This window comes from Eufriesea mexicana, unplaced genomic scaffold (genome assembly GCF_001483705.2).
Source record: "Eufriesea mexicana isolate 0111107269 unplaced genomic scaffold, ASM148370v2 scaffold5767, whole genome shotgun sequence".
NCBI classification, from domain to species: domain Eukaryota; kingdom Metazoa; phylum Arthropoda; class Insecta; order Hymenoptera; family Apidae; genus Eufriesea; species Eufriesea mexicana.
In genome coordinates this window covers 477813-496820 of record NW_016913695.1, presented here as the reverse complement: position 1 = coordinate 496820, position 19008 = coordinate 477813, and the positions used below count along the sequence as shown (strand labels likewise).

The 19008-nt window shown below is 31.4% G+C and overlaps 2 protein-coding genes across 5 annotated transcripts; one reads left to right on the top strand and one right to left on the bottom strand.

Annotated features, from left to right (window-relative positions):
- Window positions 1-1017: 1017 nt before the first annotated feature.
- Window positions 1018-15392, bottom strand: Stim (stromal interaction molecule). Of its 4 annotated transcripts, none has more exons than XM_017906694.1 (12): window positions 15376-15392; window positions 10099-10726; window positions 9324-9403; window positions 9138-9257; window positions 8949-9061; window positions 8740-8855; window positions 8488-8657; window positions 8277-8420; window positions 8035-8202; window positions 7688-7952; window positions 7338-7412; window positions 1019-2079 (listed from the first exon to the last, which is right to left on the bottom strand). In XM_017906694.1, the coding sequence occupies exons 2-12, from the start codon at window positions 10304-10306 to the stop codon at window positions 1550-1552; spliced, it is 1989 nt and encodes a 662-aa protein (XP_017762183.1). In that variant the 5' UTR covers window positions 10307-10726; window positions 15376-15392; the 3' UTR covers window positions 1019-1549. The 4 variants fall into 4 exon arrangements, with proteins under 4 accessions (XP_017762182.1, XP_017762183.1, XP_017762180.1 ...); XM_017906691.1 differs by having other exon boundaries at window positions 1550-2079; window positions 9324-9463; XM_017906692.1 differs by lacking the exon at window positions 15376-15392 and adding an exon at window positions 15230-15245 and having other exon boundaries at window positions 1550-2079; window positions 9324-9463.
- crm (cramped chromatin regulator) lies at window positions 11432-14433 on the top strand. Its single transcript, XM_017906690.1, has 9 exons — window positions 11432-11708; window positions 11858-12121; window positions 12186-12389; window positions 12456-12646; window positions 12743-13237; window positions 13337-13642; window positions 13726-14058; window positions 14136-14246; window positions 14329-14433. Exons 1-9 carry the CDS (start codon window positions 11504-11506, stop codon window positions 14431-14433), a joined length of 2214 nt encoding a protein of 737 aa, XP_017762179.1. The 5' UTR covers window positions 11432-11503.
- Window positions 15393-19008: the final 3616 nt, after the last annotated feature.

The following is a 19008-nucleotide window of genomic DNA, read 5'->3' as shown; positions in this document are numbered from 1 at the left end:
TTTTAAAAATGAAAATGCGTGGAAGAACAGGAATGAACTAAGTAAAGTATTTGCACTGCTTCGAAGAAGAGATTAGTACGTTGTTAGAGAGTGTAGAAAATTTATTGGCTGCACACAAAATATTCATTCTAATGACGAAAATAACACATAGTAGGAAAGGCCCTAAATGACTTTGTACAGTCAGTTAGTCCCAAATCGTCAATTTTTCCACTCCTTGCGAGAAGCTCCAAATGCAATTAAAAGCTTCCACAACTGGGCGCAAAATTTAATCCATAAACGAAATATAAGATCGAGATTCTTTCGTTTCAGAGAGGCTGTTTAAAGGCTTCACAGCTGGTGGGTATTAATCAGTAAAATACAAAGGTGAAAGTAGAAAAACATTCTAGCACGAAAAGCTCGATTTGAATTCAACAAAAAGACAGAGAGCTGTCGGTATTCTATTCTACTCTAAAGTAAAGCAGATGTGCACAGTAAAGGCAAAAGATCGCTCATCCCTGAGCCAGGGTATTATCATGATTAAAGAATTTCGGCATCAACGAGGTTAAAATTCTAGCTACCTAAGTCGGACGTCGCTTGGTGGTGTCTCGTTACGAGCAGAACGAAGATTTGGCAAAACGGGAGACACACCGGGGCACCAAAAACATCCTACGCAACGATAACAGAGCAGAACATCGGTTCTGATTCTCATAAAAATTTAACGTTCTACCATTGGCCACTTGATTTGTTTTTCCTTGTTTCATTAGATTTCCTAGACTAACGCTTCTTTAAACTATGATACTATTACTATTACTTATCGTATAACTTATCAGACATTGACATTACCAATTCCATTCGTCTCATTCATTTTGTACATTAATTTACATATTGGCAACTGCATGTATCAATAAGATTTTAATGTTCGCAAATGCAGTTACTTGTAATATCTACATTACAAGGAGTTTCGATACTAATTATACAAAATACTAAGAAATTGCTGAGACTGGAATGACTGAATAATGAGTCCTTGAATAACGTTTCAATGCAATGACCAAAAAATCAGGAATATTTCCTACTAAGCTACTATTGAGTTTTGCAGAATTTACTCCAAAATGAATACCATCCCAATCCATCAAGACATCTCCTAATTTTCATCAATTTTTTTTTTCCAGGTACTTTCTGTAATACTACAATACTCAATAAATATTTTGAAGCCCTCTCAACCGATTCTAGTAGCATCAAGTATAAATAAGCCAAATGAATGCCAATGTCTAATGTAATTCAGACCAAAGGGCCAATGAAGAATTCCTCGATGTTCTACTCAGTTATACCTGTCTCCCTAATTGTGTATACATGTATATATATCTGTGTATATGCGTGTACGTATATGTACATGTACCGGCAGTATCTAATCGCTAAATAGTGATCAACCGGTTCTTGGAGACAAGTTGTTTTCATTTTTAAGTGCACGTCGCGGTTGATAACCATAACTAATCGATCGCAGGAGAATTAGCGTTAAGTAAGAACGTTACAACACAGATATACTGTATGCTATGTTGACTAGCGGGCTTCATCACGTGACCTTGGTCTTGTTCTTCCTGAACGCGGGGAACAGGATCTTCCGGCGACGTCTTTTCAACTCGTCGTTATCTGTAGTGGAGTTTGAGTCTGTCGACAATGTCTCGTCATCTACCGTTGATGGCTGTGGCTCCTTTAACGCCTTCCTATGGCTACTTGATGTACTCGTAGATGTCGAGGAGTTAATGCTGGTGGTGCTTGTAGTCGTAACAGACGTTGCACCAACCTTTTGCTGTGCTGCTCGATCTTGGTTCGACGAATCTAACGAATTCTCTGAATAAGATGTCTTCGACAGGAATGATGAGGTAGTCTTGTCCTCGATTCCGAGGAGCATATTCGTGTCCTGGCTGTAGGAACGTACGATAGTTGATTTCTCCTTACTGGATGCCCTGACCGGCTCATCTGGTCCATCGCCGACCGTAAAGTGAACCACGTTACTCTCTGGAGGTGTTTCTTTTCCGGTGTCACTACTGGATGAGTCTGGAGGAATCGAAGATTCCTTCCACGCTAGGCTGTCCAATGTACCTAAAGATTAAAATAGAATTTCGTTATGCGTTACATGTATTTATAATAATCGTTGAATTCGTGGAGGATACTTCATTGTACGTATTTACACGATATATTACAAATGATTTAAGCTTTTCCGAAAATTTGATAAACGTGGTTTATAAAGAAACGAAATTTCATATATGTTTTTCGATATTAGACTTAACAGAGCCTAAGAATAGTTGGGTTAACGTAGAAGTTTAATTAAACTTTCATGGAGCTAAAGAAAATTTATATAGAATTAATTATTAATAAATTAATAGAATTAACAACCAATAGCTTAATATTAGTGAGTAAAGAATTTAAAAAACTGGCGAAATTCTTTCGAAAACAATTGAACCAGTTACATTTTTTTATGCCTAGGGGATATTAATGTACTAACATCTTGTTATCGGATTTCTATAAAGATATGTTAAAATATCTCTAGAGAATATTTTTATTCGGCCAAATTGTAATTTTCATGCACTAATGTTAGACCTGCTATCAGAAAAAATGTCAAAGGCCAATTTCATGCAGAATCCAGTTTGTGGAAGGAAGAAGAGAAACAAACAACACAATGAATAATACTCTTTTATATTCTACAGTCAACAGTATAAATTTTGTCGCGGTACTTTACTTTCTCGCTAACAGTATTTGAATAACTTGGAAATATTTGTTTAAAAAACGCAGTGCATAAAAATTAACGATCTATACGTTAGAATTTATGTTTCTAAGATTTTTCTAATTCGTGTCACATTAACTCTGAGAAAACTCAGCATGCGCCTCTCACAGACGCCATACTTTCTTATAAAGCGCAGCTTGGTCCCTTGTTTTAATGAAAACAGCACAAAATCTTTGATAACCATTTTTGACAATCAAATATTTTATGAACCTCTTAATGAAATTTTCTCTTCATAGCATACCGCATTAAATTGACAAAACTTAAAAGAATACAATAAATAGAGAATTAAATTAATCTTTTATTACTTTAACTAGAAAAATGTCTTTATATATTCTGTCCAAAAGAAATCTTCTGATAATTTATCTAGACCCGATTATTTTAATAGCAATATTCATAAATTTCATTGTTACATTTCTCACGCATTTCATCGGGTATTTAAAACTTATAACTACTAAGGAATAACATACTGAGACATTTAACTTAACTTTGGTCTGCAGGTAACAAAAACAGTCACATATAAATTGCGATACAGTAATCATAACGCCAAGTACGTAGCTTTAATTCAACTATCGCTCTTAGTTCGTATAATGCCAACTAAAAAAAAAAAAAAAAAAAAAAAAAACGCAAATGAAAAAGGAAAAAGAGAGAAGAATTTAAATCATTCATAGTAGCAAAACTGTAAACCTATGAATTTACAAAAGTTCAGAAATGAAACATTCGATTTCAAATACAGTATAGCTAATGTCCATCAAAAAGAAGATTGAAATTAAAATTACATACTCGGTTAAGTAATCGATCATCTTGCAACGTTCCTCCGCGGCTTAGGTCATACAAACAAGGCTCATATATCATGGCTCTCGCAAGCTATTTGATTTATTAACTACGATTTATAAATCGTACACAATAAAACGGCGAATAGGAGACATAACACGTGTTGCAATAGTCAACAGACAATGTACGAATCCTCAACTCTTCTTTCCTTGTCTGCACGTGTATCTGTTTATCTGTGTATCTGTGTGTGTGTGTGTGTGTGTGTGTGCGTGCGCGTGTGTGTGTCTGTGTGCAAGTACATAATATACTATACATTAACTCACTGCTCTTGGCATGCTCGAGTTTATAATAGAAGGAAAAAAGCCGTTTCGATTGCCACACGATTCGTGGGAAATTAAAGCGATTTGAGAATGTATTTGTATGCCTGCGTATGTATGTTGCACCTGCGAGTAAAATCCTCGATCGCATACAGTCGCATCTAATTTTAATTGACTCTAATCTTAACCATGACGCAGATCTCCCAAGAAATAGAATTTGCTTCTTGGCATCATTTGTCGCTCGATAGAACCTCAGAAATCAGAAATCACTGACTATTCGAATGTCCGTTCATCTATAGTCGCGATTAAAAATTTCAATGCTCAAGACCACTACCCTCGCCACTTGATACATTATAGCAAATTTTATATTCGATATAACTTGATTCGTAAAATTCTAAGAAATTTCTATAAAACTGATATTACCAACATGCGAAACTTTTGAGTTTAGTTAATTACTTACTTTCGTATTAATCGTGCTTAATAAAGAAAGAAATAGGAACTTTATACGCGTTATAGTTTTTGACGTTACAAATGTTATCGAAGCTTCATTTTTCATACTTTTTCTTTAATTGTCTAATATATAACACGTATAATATTATGTAATATTATGTGAATAAGAGGCAATAAAGTATTAGAAAACAATCTTACTTTTGCTTAAATTAATAAAAAATTCAATAGGAACGAGGAATAGCATGACAGAAGTAATTACGTCATCTCGTGGGAAAGTTGGTCTTGAACGACCGAAATCTTTCGCTCAGATAATAGTTAATCGTCCATTAAAGCCTGTAAGCAATAATCGTAATAGAAAAGATTCTACAGTGCAAACAACGCGCTAGAAAATTGCACCTCCAGAGGTATAAACATGATCATCCAATTAAGATTAGATGCTGTGCTCGCCTTTAATTCGAACTATTAATATAAGACTGTTGTGCAACACTTTGCCGCGGATCTGGCAAAATTGAAACGTATTCTTGGTGAAACAAGAAACGCTCTGACGATCGGTAATTTTTCGCGACAGAACCTAGGAATTATAAATGAAATATTCCTGCTTTGGTTTAACGTTTTGAAGAAATTAAATATATTATATTTACGTATAATAATATAATAGTTGATCAATTATCGGAACTTATCAAATAAAGTGATAATTAAATAATTATCACACTTGGCACTTGGTCATCTTCGATATATTGCTATTAGATACGAAGAGATGAAATAGATACTTTATTATTATAAGTGATCGAACTGAGATCAACACGACCACGATACTCTGAACTGACGAAGAATCGAAGCCGTAGTTGCGATACAAATTAACCTCTGCATAATAGCGATTAAGCAAATTATTTCTATCACTGAGTAACAGATGTTCTCAAGTTTCTCGATGAAAAAGAGCATGTGTCATACAGAACAGTATTGCATAAATAAATTTCTTTTTTAAATTCTTAAAAAGAAATTAATACTTACAACACTTCCTAATTTCTCTAATTTTGCTACGGCTCAGATTTTCGTTCCATTTACAGTTAAGTATAAATTTCTTATGAGGATTAGAAGTAAAAGATTTCTATTTTATATATATCGAAGAAGAATGACATTATTCGTAAAAATATCACACCCTTCTAATATTTTCACATCAACCATTATAATAATAATGGTCTTATTCGTTCGTTTAATACATTGTGAAAATTTTAATACAAAAATATGTCATGTTCTTTCATCAAACTATTACCTAACCTTTTATTTTAGAATTTGTACGAACAGGTAGTTGCAAAAAATAACTCGATATAATTATACTGGTAATACACTGCTCTTGGAGTTATATATATATGTATATGTATATGAATGCGTGTGTAAACTGACGCGTTAACAATAAGCTAAGAGATTTGTCATTGTTTAAATAATTAACACGCAGTTGAAACGTGACAAATCTCGATTAGGAAAGGGGAACATTCCAATTCTAATCCTCCCTTTTCCTGCACACAAATCCTGATTGGATTTCATTAAAAGATCTGCTGATGCTTTTTTTACACTAATTGCATTGTCATGTATTATAGATAATTAAGATCTATTTGTAAGTATTTTCTTAGTACAAAGTACTAACTTGATTGCGAACATTTTGTTTATGTCACACATTACTTCAGCATGTATAATCATACGATTAAGTAAATCATATTTTACATATATTAATATGTAATCATTTGATAAACAATAATTTTTAAATAACTATGACTTTTTAAAATTTTGAATAATACTCCATACAATGTGCAGGATCAATAGTATACATAAAAAAGACGCTAAAAAGTTTTGATTATGTAGCTCCTTTAATCTTTTTTGGAACCACTAAGTATAGTTTCTTCCATCCCTAGAATCAAATGATAATATAACATAAACAAACAATAACCTAATGGAAGCACGAAGTATCAAGAAATCTTTGTATTTTGTCAAAGAAAATAACTTAATTGTTAATTAAATAATTCAAACATATAAAAGATAGGAGTCATTTATGCACGTATATATACTCCCGTTTAACAAAATGTAATAAAACTAGAATTAGTTTGAAAAAAGCCAAAAAAACTGTATAAGCAATATTGAACAATTTGAACAAATTTTTAAACAAAACAACGAGACAACAACATTTACAGCATAATTTACGCAATATTTTACGTAAAAGACACAAAACAGCAACAAATTTTAATCAAACTTAACAATGTACAAAATGGTACTTGTAAAAAAAATATAATCATAAAAAAGTCACTAATATTTTCTTTTTAGTAAATCGCCATAAATCTCACTATAATGTTTTATCGTTAATATTTTTATAAATATTTCATTATTATGTAAAATATTATTTAGGAACAAATTTTTTGTGTTTATTCAACACATTATAACATCTAAATACTTTATAAGTATTAAAATCTTTGTAATGTGTGACATTAGCTATCCGCACCTCTGAGACCAGTAGCATCATTTACAGAAATCATAAATACATATATTTGTATTCAAACTTTGTAATAACTACTTTTTGTATTAAAAAGAATTTAAAAATATCACGTTAATGTTTTCATATTATATTTTAGTGAAAATTTGACTTCTAAATTTTCAATAAAAAGCTCTTACGGCGAAGAACTTATTCGCAATTCTGTTACAAATTTCCTTAAACAATTAGCAAACTAATTAAAAAAACACTCATAAAAATTTGAATTTCAATTCATATAAGAATACGCATCATAATTTAATTTTCATGAGTATTTACGCTGTTAACCCGGAATTCTAATTACAAGAAATTAATGTCACAAAAAAACCCAAATTACTACTATTAGAAGGACAAACCAGTTAGTAAATTATTGATCTCGAAGGCATCTTCCATGTGAGAAAAAGAGAGAATAGAGAATATTTAGGTATCGTAAGTGTCATATCAAAGTTACAATAATATGTACAAATTGAGCATTGTTATTATCAATCTAAATGCTCGTGGAAGTCCGTTTCCAGCTTACCTGCGGCACCACATGATGAAGGTGAGTACACTGAGCTTGCTTCATCGTCTAAGTCATCTTGACTACTAAGTCGACCTATAAACATCAATTGCAAACGATTATTCACATTAATTTATTACATCCAGATTAAACAATTCTCTTGAAATTTTTCAATTATATCAAGGATCTACGAATCAAATTATTAGATAAAATATATATATACAATATTGTTATATATATATTACATTCCTATTTATTTTAATGCTTTGGTATATTACATCTGAACGTAGAGATCAGTTTTTCATTATTGAATATTCAGGACGTTTGAGTTGTAAGCGTTAAAAATATTTTATCATCGTAAACATAAATACCTCTGAGCCCAAGACCTCGTCCGTTTGGTGTCCCTCTATAGAGAACAGTTTCTAAATATGTTAAACCATTATTATTAATTATATTGAAGCCACACAGAAGTTCAATTTGCTTCCAACGATGTACTCTCTCTTGTAATTCTGCGGTGACTTCATTTAGTGCAGTTCTTGCCTCGACTATGCTCTTGTCGACTTCATCGATTGATTTTCCATGAGTTGAAACAAATGCACCCACTAAACTTGATCGTTTTTTTCGTAACTTTTCACACTAGGAAAAATATTAATAAATTTATAATTGTTGCAACAATATATATAAAAATATTTCAATTAAAAAAATACAGATTACTTACTGCTTCTCGTGCTTGTTGCAATTGTTTTTCTGCAGCTATCTTTTTCTTAGTATACGCTTTATTTTCAATTTCGTGAGTTAATTGTAGCCAGTGTTGCAACCCAGGTGGTGGAGACCAGCATCTATCTTCTAATTCACCCTCTGCGCGTTGCAATTCAACTTTTAACATCTGTAAAATAAAAATTAATTACAGTTTTGAATAGATCCAATGCTTCCACACATGAGAATATGTATACCACTTACTTCTATTTCTGCTTTTAATTGAGAAACTTCCAGATCTGAGTAAGAAGCATGCAATCCTACACTTTCATCTTGTAAACGTTTCTCTAGGTTTTGTTTCTCTGTAGTTACACTTTCTTGTTCCATTCGTGCCCGCTCTAATTCTTTCTGTAAATTATAAAATATAATATTGATAAAACCTCGGGATAAAAGAAAATAAAACACGTTAACGTACTTGCAAGTCTTCCAGTGCCAATTCTGCTTTATGTAAACTCTCCATATCCTTCATCATTCTATGAAGATGCTTCTGTGAATTTTTCTTTTGCTGATATGCATACCAGCATCCAATAAGAGCTCCAAATAATAATGTAATTAATATTAAATCCTTCACACTATGTCCAGTATCTGTAAGAAAATATTACATAAATACTATAAATTAATTAAAGATTTTTTTAATAAAAGTTTAATATTTTTAATTATTACATACCCTTTGGTGGTCCAAAAAGAACTACATCCATAGCTTTTAAGGCAATTTTTTGTTTATGGATGGGATCCTTAATTCCCAACACATTACTCAGATAGTGCATATTATTCACAGCCAATCTATAAATAGAATAAACAATATTTAACAAATAAAATATTTTTATATAAAATATTATATAGTATAAATATGATATAGCACATAAAATAATTTACCTTGGAAGTGTAGCACCAGTTACACGATGTTGTATAAAAGTAGGAACATATTGTGGAAGCTCTACATTAGAAGACAACCATTCTGATGTTTGTTCTATGGTCCAATTGTGAACCTGAAAAGAGATACACTAACATAGATACAAAAAAATATTGAAGTTATTAAATATGTAATTATATTTTAGACAATACTTCTGATCTTAACCAGGCTTCCCAGAGTTCTCGAACACTAATGTGCATATCATCATTATGATGGAAAGCCCTCTGCCTCCTCTCATATCCAGCTTCATACTGCAACTCTTCTCGAAGAAACTGGAAAAAGAAGATTGTTTTTTTACAACCTAAAATGTAGATAGAAATAAATACAATTTTTCTTACGTCATCTGACTCTGAGAGGTCCACATTTCCATTGGCATCATCATCTAGTTGACTGTGGAGTGATTTGATAGCTTCTAAACCTAGTCGATCATGAGAAGCCAGTGTAAGACAAGCTAGGTCATCGTTACAAGTATCGGAACCTGTAATAAATTAAACAGCCTACGTTTGATTGTATGTGTTTATGATTACATGTAATTTATTATGCAAGTGCCTTTTTTCTTTAGGGCTTTGCTTGTACCTGTTAAACCAGTGTAAGAAGCTTTTGTCCAATTATTATTAATGCAAAAATGACAATGCAAAAATGTATGTTGTTAATAGACACTGAATAAGTTTGTAATGATAATATATTATTATTGAAATGAATATGTGACTAATCTTCAAATGATTAGATCATATATGAAATTTATTTTCTGCAATATGAGCTTTTATCATAAACACATTTGTATCTTTTTTCCAACGAACAACTACATATATCAAATTAAGAAATAATTTTCTATTTATATTTTTCTGTTGAAGCAAGCTTTGAGAATAATTCCAAATAAAATAATATCACAAACAGAACGTATCTTCTTTCTATAAGCTAAATATTATTACTACTATTAATCATGCAGATGCATGCTGTGTATATCTATTTACATATATACATATATAAAAAGTTTAAATACAAAATTAATAAAACACACAAAATGTTTAATTAGGAAATAACACAATAAACGTAATATAATCAACACTTTCATATAACAGACAAAATATTGATAAATAATAAGAAATTTACCAGCTTCGTGAGCCACGGCTTGTGCTAAACCATCTGTAAGTGTGGCGGAGAAAGCTGTGACTTTGGAATGTGAGCTTCCAGTGGAGCCGGATTGAAAATTCGGGCTCGCATCGAGAGCCCCGCCACTGGCATCTACCGTGTTGCAACACCAATACAAGAAGTGCAGCCCGAACAGTACAATCACATTAGTAATCACGGATGCTCGCATTTTAAGGTTAGCTACACCTTGTCACTGACACCTTGCGCCCCCCCTTGCGCAGTTGCTACAAGTCAAATAAAACCGAATACTCTTGGCCCGTTGTCACCTTTGACGTAGACTCGTAATAGTGAATATATCCAAGGTTACAGTTATCAAAACCGGGATAGCAATGCAATTTGACGAGTGCATAACACGCGTGACCAATTATGATATTACACCAACCCCATAACCGAATGGTACACCGTTGTTATTGGCTCCATCAAAGCATCGGTCAACGTCCGAGATCTCTTTTTAAAATGAATCGATTGATTTATTAATTAAGTACACTCCACTCCTCCGTTCTGTATCGGGTTTTCCTACCAAGGCCACTGTCCACGAACAACATTACAGAAAATTATTAATTTAGATAGGAAACAGTGATGGACTTTCCTGCACATAAAAAACAAAAAATTCAATTGGTTCCACGTACATTTATTCGCGTGATTTTATTGGCCCAACGTTGCACTTGCACAGTCAACTAATGCTAGCGCCAGTACAGCGCGAAAATCATTTCTAAAATGTCTTCTCGCGAAGTGAAGTTGTTAGATGACACAACTGTTAAAAATTTTTGAATATTTTTAGATATCCTTTGATTAATTATTATTATAATTTTTTTAATTAAATCGCTAACTTCGCAATATATTTCTTTACAACATTATTATTAATCATTTTTCAATTTACGGATTTTATATTATACAAGTGACCAATCTGCTCAGAAACACGCTCAGAATTGTATAGTTCGTAAAAACGCACAGTACGTGGGCCTATAGTGCTTGTGAAGTTCGACATTGTTAAATTTTTATAATTACGCAATTTTTCAATTATTTTGTATTTAGATTCATACAAAAATTAAACCTTTTTGAGTCATCAACAAGCAGTAGCTCTAAAAAGTCATGTTTACATTTATGCGCACATATGAACATAACTACGTTTTAACATTGCAATAAATTACCGTTACGTTTATTTCTTAGTGTTATGATGATGCTAAAACAATTTTTTACACAATTTTTCGATAGAATTTTAACGCTAACGCTATAAATCGTAATACGAACATTTCTGATCATGATTTTATGATGTTGTCCTGTCCTAATAACTTATAAGATTCAGAATATTTAAGAGTTCGGAACTGTGAGGTTGCTATTTTATATTTTTTGTGGAGATATTAAAATGGAAAATAATACGAAAAGTGAAGACTCTGAAATTCAGGGAATAAGTACAGTGACCAAAAAAGAGGATCCTTCACCTCAAAATGTACAAAATTGCTCAGACTCGAAAGTGTCCACAGATACTAAAAATACTCAAGTTCGTGTCGTTCGAGGTGCGAAAAAATTGAAATTAGATGCTGCTGATGGCAATAATTCCGAAAAGAAAGGTATTTATATAATTAATTGACAATTTATGTAATTAATTTGAAAATATATATAGTAACCACAGAAATTAACAAAATTGATAATGCTGTGTTTTTTTAATTAAATTTTACTTAATTGAGTATTTATGAAAATTATTTATAATTGCATTTAGATTCCAAGGATGAAGAAAATAACACAGAGGCAAAAGTAAGATCTCTGAAAAGATCTTGTGAACTATGGTCTATGGAAGACAAAAATACCTTTTTTAAAGCTTTGAACGAGTATGGGAAGGACTTTGATGCTTTGCAGAGTTATTTCTTAAGTCAGGGAAAGAAGAAAGGTCTGCCAAATGTTATGATAAAAAATAAGGAACAGATAAGACATTTTTATTACAGAACTTGGTTAAAAATATCAAAACACCTAAAATTTTCAGAAGGTAATTATTTAGTGAATCTACAATGTTATATTTATTTCAATAATGCATATGATTCATTATGCAGATGTAAAAAAAACTTCACAAGAATTATATGGATTAATTAATTATGGTGAACTTAGAAGAAAGTTACCACGAATATATGAAAAAGTACACTTGAAGTTAAATGAATTGATCTATTGGGGTTCAACACAAGTCAGACTTAGAGGAAAAACTATGAGAATTAAAACACCTATTTGTAGAGCATTGCGAAAACTAAATCAGTTGGAAGGTATAATTAACGAATAAAACCTGAAATATAATTCATGAAATATCTAACAGTGTAATCTATTCACAGATTGGCAAGAAGAAATTAAACTTCCCTCTAGAATAACAATTGAATTAAGACCTCATAATAATATGGCTTGGTGGCAGGTGCAAGCATCATCAATGAATCCAAGAGTACGTACCTTACTGCCTGTACAAAGACGTTTGTCTAGTTTATTGATATTTCTACAACAAAGGTGGAGACCAGCAAAATATAATACAGTATCCTTGCTTCAAAATATGTCACCAATATTAATGTTTCTGATTGTATTTTAAATGGTAAGAAAATATTGAAAAAATCCTATACACATAATGCAGTCCCCTAATGTAGAAAATGCTATTGTTAATGAAATGAAAGATTCTCGATTATTACGAGTGGCACCACCTGAAGGATGCAAAATTACCTTGCCAATGGTGAATCTTGGAGAGTATCTCACCAGTAACAGTGTTAGTTTAAATTCTTATGAGAAACGTCTAGGATTAAAAGGTTCCAGAATGGATCTGTTAGGGTCAGTGCAATATTTAAAAGGGGTTGGAAAAAAGGGAATAAAAAAGAATAAAGTGGACAAAAAATGTGTTAATCGCACAGAAGATAATTCTACTATGCCAGACAATAATAGTGATATAGATGTAATAGAATCTGGCAGTAACATTTCAGAAAAATTATCCACTGTTAATAATACTGAAAAATCTAGCTCAGAGCAACAAATAGAATTTAACAGGTTTCCAGGTAGAGAAACCATTGAAAGAATTCGACAGGGTTGGAATGTTGAGGAAGCAAACACTATCACTGTGGGAGATCTGTTTTTAATGGTACACATTTTACCTATGTTTAGTACAGAAGTTTGAGGCCTTAATAAGTTATTTTCAGTCATCAGAAACACATTATTCCTAACTTTCTAAGCTTTTTAGTTCGGTCGCGAGTCAAAAGTCACATTGGAATATTGGTGGGATTGGAATCAACGGGAACAGAACATTGGGGAGTCTACATCAACAAGTTTGTGTGACAGTAATTTATGTGTAACATTACGAAAGTTATTATCGATAGCAAGACATAGTTACGGCACGAGTAAGGTGTATGATAGTTCTTCTGGCAGTAACGAAACTGTGATTTCGTCTCGAGTACTTTCGACGAAAGAATCAACTTTCAGACGACCATTGGTTCCACAAACATATCACAAAATTGGAACACCAGATGCTTTCAAAACACAGTTAGATGTTCGTTATCATTTCATATTTAATATCGTTCTAAAAAATTAAAAACATCTATCGGTGAAGTAATTTTATTTTTAAAAATGCAGAAGTTTAAGACACGTTTTAGTAAACGAGGTAGAACTGTGAGGCAAAAAAGTCTTGTTGTACAAAGGGTTTTGCCAATAATATCCAATGTGAGCAGTCCATCAGAAGATATAACGTCTACTAATCCTCAAGAGGCAAATAAAATAAATGATCCTCCTATAAATAATAATGGTCAACAAAATGATAAACCTCCACCTATAATAATAAATGAATCACAGGAAAAAAATTTTTTGGATGTACTAGAAGTGGTCAGAGATCCAAAACCTACTAATTCCATTATAACAAGTGCTACACAAATACTTAAAGAGGGAGAACACCAATGGTTGAATAGTGAGGTAAATTTCTGATTTTATATTTAAGACTTGAAAACAAGAAATAATATCTTTTTATTAATATCAAAATTAAATTGCAGGTAGCAGATTTTTCATTAAGTAGTTTCTTAGGTCAACTAGAATCCCCAATGAAAATATCACAGAGAAATCATAATGAAGACAATATTGAAGATAGTCGTCCATCATCCGATGTAAATATGAACAATAAAATTAAAAAAAAATTAGATATATTAATACTTTAATCTATTAATATCATTATTCATTTATTAACAGGTTGTATCACATATGCAGTGCCTGATGGGAGAGAATAGCGTTGATTATATGGCAAAATTCGCAAATCTTGCATCGCAAATTGCATCAGATGATAGTAAAAAATAAGAGAAAAATAATTTATTAATTTTGTATCAATTTTAATGAAATATATATTTAAAATTATGTAGACTTAATAACGTTTTATAATTGAAATGTGCAAAGATATTTGGACTGACTGTTTTATCTCTTTGACATTGAGTATAATAACCAAATGTTATAACAATAATAATCATAAATAGAAAATAAAATAATTTATATATCTATACAAGGTCCTTGCATAATATCATTTTTTTTTTATCATTGACAATTTATACTGTATATACCTCGTATAATTGTATTTAACACTTTGTTGCTAAGTACTTAGTCAACATTATTCCAAATAGTTCTACATTATTCCATTATTTTTTTATTATATTTTTTTCTGAGGTACGTAATCGAAATTAATTTTTATAAGTTTAAGTTCTTGCTTTTGCATTGGTCGTACATGAATACTTATAAATATTTCATCTTACGTTTGATGCTAAAGATTTATTGAAAACTGCACAAATGCGGGAGGAATACGTTTATAGGTGACATTTAGCATCTTTGTTTAACCCACAAAGATGACGCGGCATTTGTTTATGGAATCATTTAGGCAAGTTCTTGTGTCTCTTAGAACTGCGTTGCAATCTCATGTAACTAATTACGTGTGTTGAAAGAAAAAATAACAAATTTCCAGTTTACAATTTCCTTTACTGAGAAATACGATTAAATTTTAAATTTGCAGAAATCCTTCCTAGTTTCTTAGAAAAAAAAAGTTGTATTCCACTCACAATTAAACATACATCGAGCGCGATAAAGATGACTGTAAGTATATACTTACATACTATTAGAATTTGTTTAACGCCATCTATTATTAGAATTGAATAATTTAATTTTTAAATAGACTTTCTACTATTGGAAAATACTTTAGAATACTTAAAAATTCTAAAAAGAAAATTTTTTTTGTAAATTTTCACAAGCACTTACATCTGACAATAAGGAAGTATGATCGAAGACTGTCTAAACATATGCCTTGACAATAGAAAAAGAATCTTTATCTGATGATGAGTCAGGAAATAGCCGTCATTATAACACTGCTAAAATCATTACGATATTCCAAAATGATACGAAAACGCTCAACATTCGTATATTCAACTATAATAATTCAAATTAAAGATCGAAAAGGATACAAATTGACCCAAATAGTGATTTTTAATAAAATTAGGCATGCTTGAGAAAATTACAAGTACGCGCCTAGAATGTGATGTGAACGATAATGAGCGGAACATCCCGAGGATACTCGTATTCTTGGAAACGAAGCCTATGGTCTTTTCGACGACGCGTTGCGAAACAGACATTGTAAATGATTCATAGTACCCGCGTCCACGTGATCTTATGCGCACGCACCTATCACGTACTTGTTATTTGCAGATGTGATTTCCTCTGGATGTAAGCACCTTTTACGGATGAATTGGTTTCTCTTGTTTTATCGTTCACAAAGGCTAAATTGTTAATGAGATACACTCACTTAACAGAAAAAGAATATAATATTTAATTACTCGTAGAGATATACAAAAATAAAGTTTAGTATCTTCTCCAGTCTTAAGACAAAGTCATATGTCTTATTAATAATGATAAATTGTGATTGTAGAAACCTATTTTAAGCTTCAATTCATTACTATTTTTTTCTAATATATAAGTATTTCTTATTTTTGATATTGTACGTAATCAATGACGTTGGTTAAGAACTTTCGATTTCTATGAAAAAATTATGAACCTGTTTGACAGTCCGAAGTGACCTTTCCCGTTTCGAAACGCATTCGATTATGCAGAAGTCGAGTTACTACGCTCCAAAGATAAAAAAGTTTGCCGTAAGTCGCGGAAAAAGAAAAAGAACAATCACGTTTCGTTTCAATCTTCTTTGTCCCTCGCATCGTGTCTACGTCTGTCAATACGTCTGACGGGCATCTGCAAGTTTCATTGATATATATTTTGTTTACGAAACGTAACAGTTGTCTAAACCAATTCACATATTCGTATGAATTATAGATAACTGTAAATAAATGTATTCTATATAAGACATTTACATACAAAATTAATTAATGCACATTTTAATGTATTTTTCTTTGCAGATAAATACTTCAAAAAATGATCTTTTCATTCGTAGTGACTGATCGTATTTAACATTTTCTTTTTCACTGTTCAGAATAGGCATAAAACGTCAATATGTATGTAATGTTTACAATTGCAATGTTTGGTGTATTTTTTACATAGCGATAATGAAAAGTTTTCGTTTACATTGCATTGAGTATTGTCACTGGACTTAATATCTTAATATTTTATAGAGATACCAGTTTCAGACAACATGAACTTTTGATAAGTGGTCATAACATCGATGCTATTAAATATTTAGCAATTGTGATTGAGTGACTCGTTTGTATGCAATTCGAAATTTGCATAGGTTATAATTTATTCCAGCGAGTTAATTACATTTTGCCCAATATGAAATCATTTTTTGATTGTATTCGAATAAATAAACATTAAACAGACGACAGTATTTCCGTTACGAATTAAAGACGATCACGTGTAAGATAGTATTTATAATTTTATTTTTATTTTACGCAAACATTGAGCGGTGCATTACACTTTTCAATACATCTTATACGAAAGGTAATTAATTGAATTTTTAAAATATTTGAAAAAGTAATAGATTTTAACCATAATTACTTTCGGTTTATTTTAATAAATGTAGTTTTAAAATATCGTCTATTTAAAATAACTGTTATTGTTTTTTTTTAAGCGAATTAATATGAGATGACTCGATAGTGAAATGAATTGAGATGGACCAAAGGAAAAGCAAAAACGATTAAAATAAAATAAGGTAGAATTAAAAATATTTAGATAAAGTGAAATAAAAAAGAAGAAATGTAATAAGGTGAAAATGAGATAGTTGAAGAAATGGAATGAAATTGAAGAGGATAAAAATGGAATAACATGAGATAAAATGGATCAAAATGAAATGAAATTCAATAAAATTGAAATTAATATAAATGCTATATAATATTAACTTTGCGGTTCAAACAACAGTCTAGTTTCTTAAAATAATAATATAGATACTTTATTCATGACTTTTTAACACATTTATAATGGTAATCACATCTATCTGGGAAGTGAAGCAAACCGAGATACACAAAAACCATATCATAAGAAATGTGGTCAGAGATGCTTTAAGATGAACAGCTATCAAAACGACATTTTCTTCCTTTTATTTCCGTAGTAACTCTACAGGAAGTAACTATACCAACATCGACAAAATCGCGGTTTAATGAAATCATGAAAACTTTAAAAAATCTCCACCACGGATACGAAGAACGGGAATTTCTGAGACCTTGAAAATTACATCCATATCTCTCTGAAGAAAACTCCGTTTGTTATTTCGATTGAAACTTTATTTCAATTTTTATGAGAGGGCAGTGATTCATCCTGTGCGCACACAGCGACCCCGGGCCAAAAAACAAGATGAATCGTATGCAAGAAAACAGGTTCGAAAGTTGTTCAGGAATTTTTTGAGTCTTCGGTGCAGAGAATGAAATCAATGACGTAGATCGTAAATACGTAATCTTTCGATTTTTACAAATTTGTAAAATTCGGTTATACAAAACATCACAATCTCCTCGATTAATGGTAGGACCGAAATAACCTCTGTTCCATTCTCTTTCGTTTCTTTATTAATTTACAACTTCATTGAAAGAAACGAAGCGTTTCGAAAGAATCGATACAGAATCGAAGCTCAACAAGATTTGCGCGATTGCAGTTCTTCGAATCAGTTATTAGTAATCCTTAGGAGTTTCACGGATTGCAGTTATGATAAAAAGCACGTTCTTCCCGCTGTGGAAACGTAATTGAAAGAAAAAGGAAAAAGGAGACACAGGAGAGAAAAAAGAGAGAAAGGTACATCGTAAAATAAAATGAAGACCATGGTAGTACCGACATGTTTACACTCCGATGTCGAGACATCGTGGCGTACTATAAATAAACGAGTCCATAGGCGCCGCCAATGTGAGAGCTTTTTCAAATATTGTATTTTGCCTTGGCGAAAGTGGAAAGAACATTATACACCAATTATAATATACAAATTGAATGTATTAACATTCACTGGATCATTGAAAATATTTCTGGAATGCATACCACAGATAGAGGTTAAAGGATATAATTTCTGTGTGATTGCAAATCTATCTTATTAAAACATGTAAAATGTAAATGTAACAGAACATCCTAAGAAAATTTGGTTTGTATACAAAACACACTGTTGGTGAGTATCTTTTTTTCTCATACGCTTTATCCATTCGATCTATTGGGAATTATGTGACGAACAATACGATGCTATTAATAACACTACTAGAGAGAAAAAAATGGCATCTCTATAAAATCTTCAAACTGCTCAATGTTACCGTGAACGAGATATTCTAGCAAACGGGTATTTTGTAATTAAAAGAATTAAGATTCGATAGCTATTCATATCTTATGAATATTAGATAACCCGTAGATGTCTAGTATCTAATAAGAATATAGATTCGTGGAATTATTTGATAGTAATGTTTTTAAATACAGTAACTAAAT

Coding starts and splice junctions, on each gene's coding strand:
- Stim (XM_017906691.1), bottom strand. CDS start 10,306: ATGCGAGCATCCGTGATTACTAATGTGATTGTACTGTTCGGGCTGCAC. Junction 8,658..8,739: donor TCTTTTTGGACCACCAAAGG/GTATGTAATAAT, acceptor ATTTTCTTACAG/ATACTGGACATAGTGTGAAG. Junction 8,421..8,487: donor TGGCACTGGAAGACTTGCAA/GTACGTTAACGT, acceptor TATAATTTACAG/AAAGAATTAGAGCGGGCACG.
- crm (XM_017906690.1), top strand. CDS start 11,504: ATGGAAAATAATACGAAAAGTGAAGACTCTGAAATTCAGGGAATAAGT. Junction 13,238..13,336: donor TGGGAGATCTGTTTTTAATG/GTACACATTTTA, acceptor TAAGCTTTTTAG/TTCGGTCGCGAGTCAAAAGT. Junction 13,643..13,725: donor CTTTCAAAACACAGTTAGAT/GTTCGTTATCAT, acceptor TTAAAAATGCAG/AAGTTTAAGACACGTTTTAG.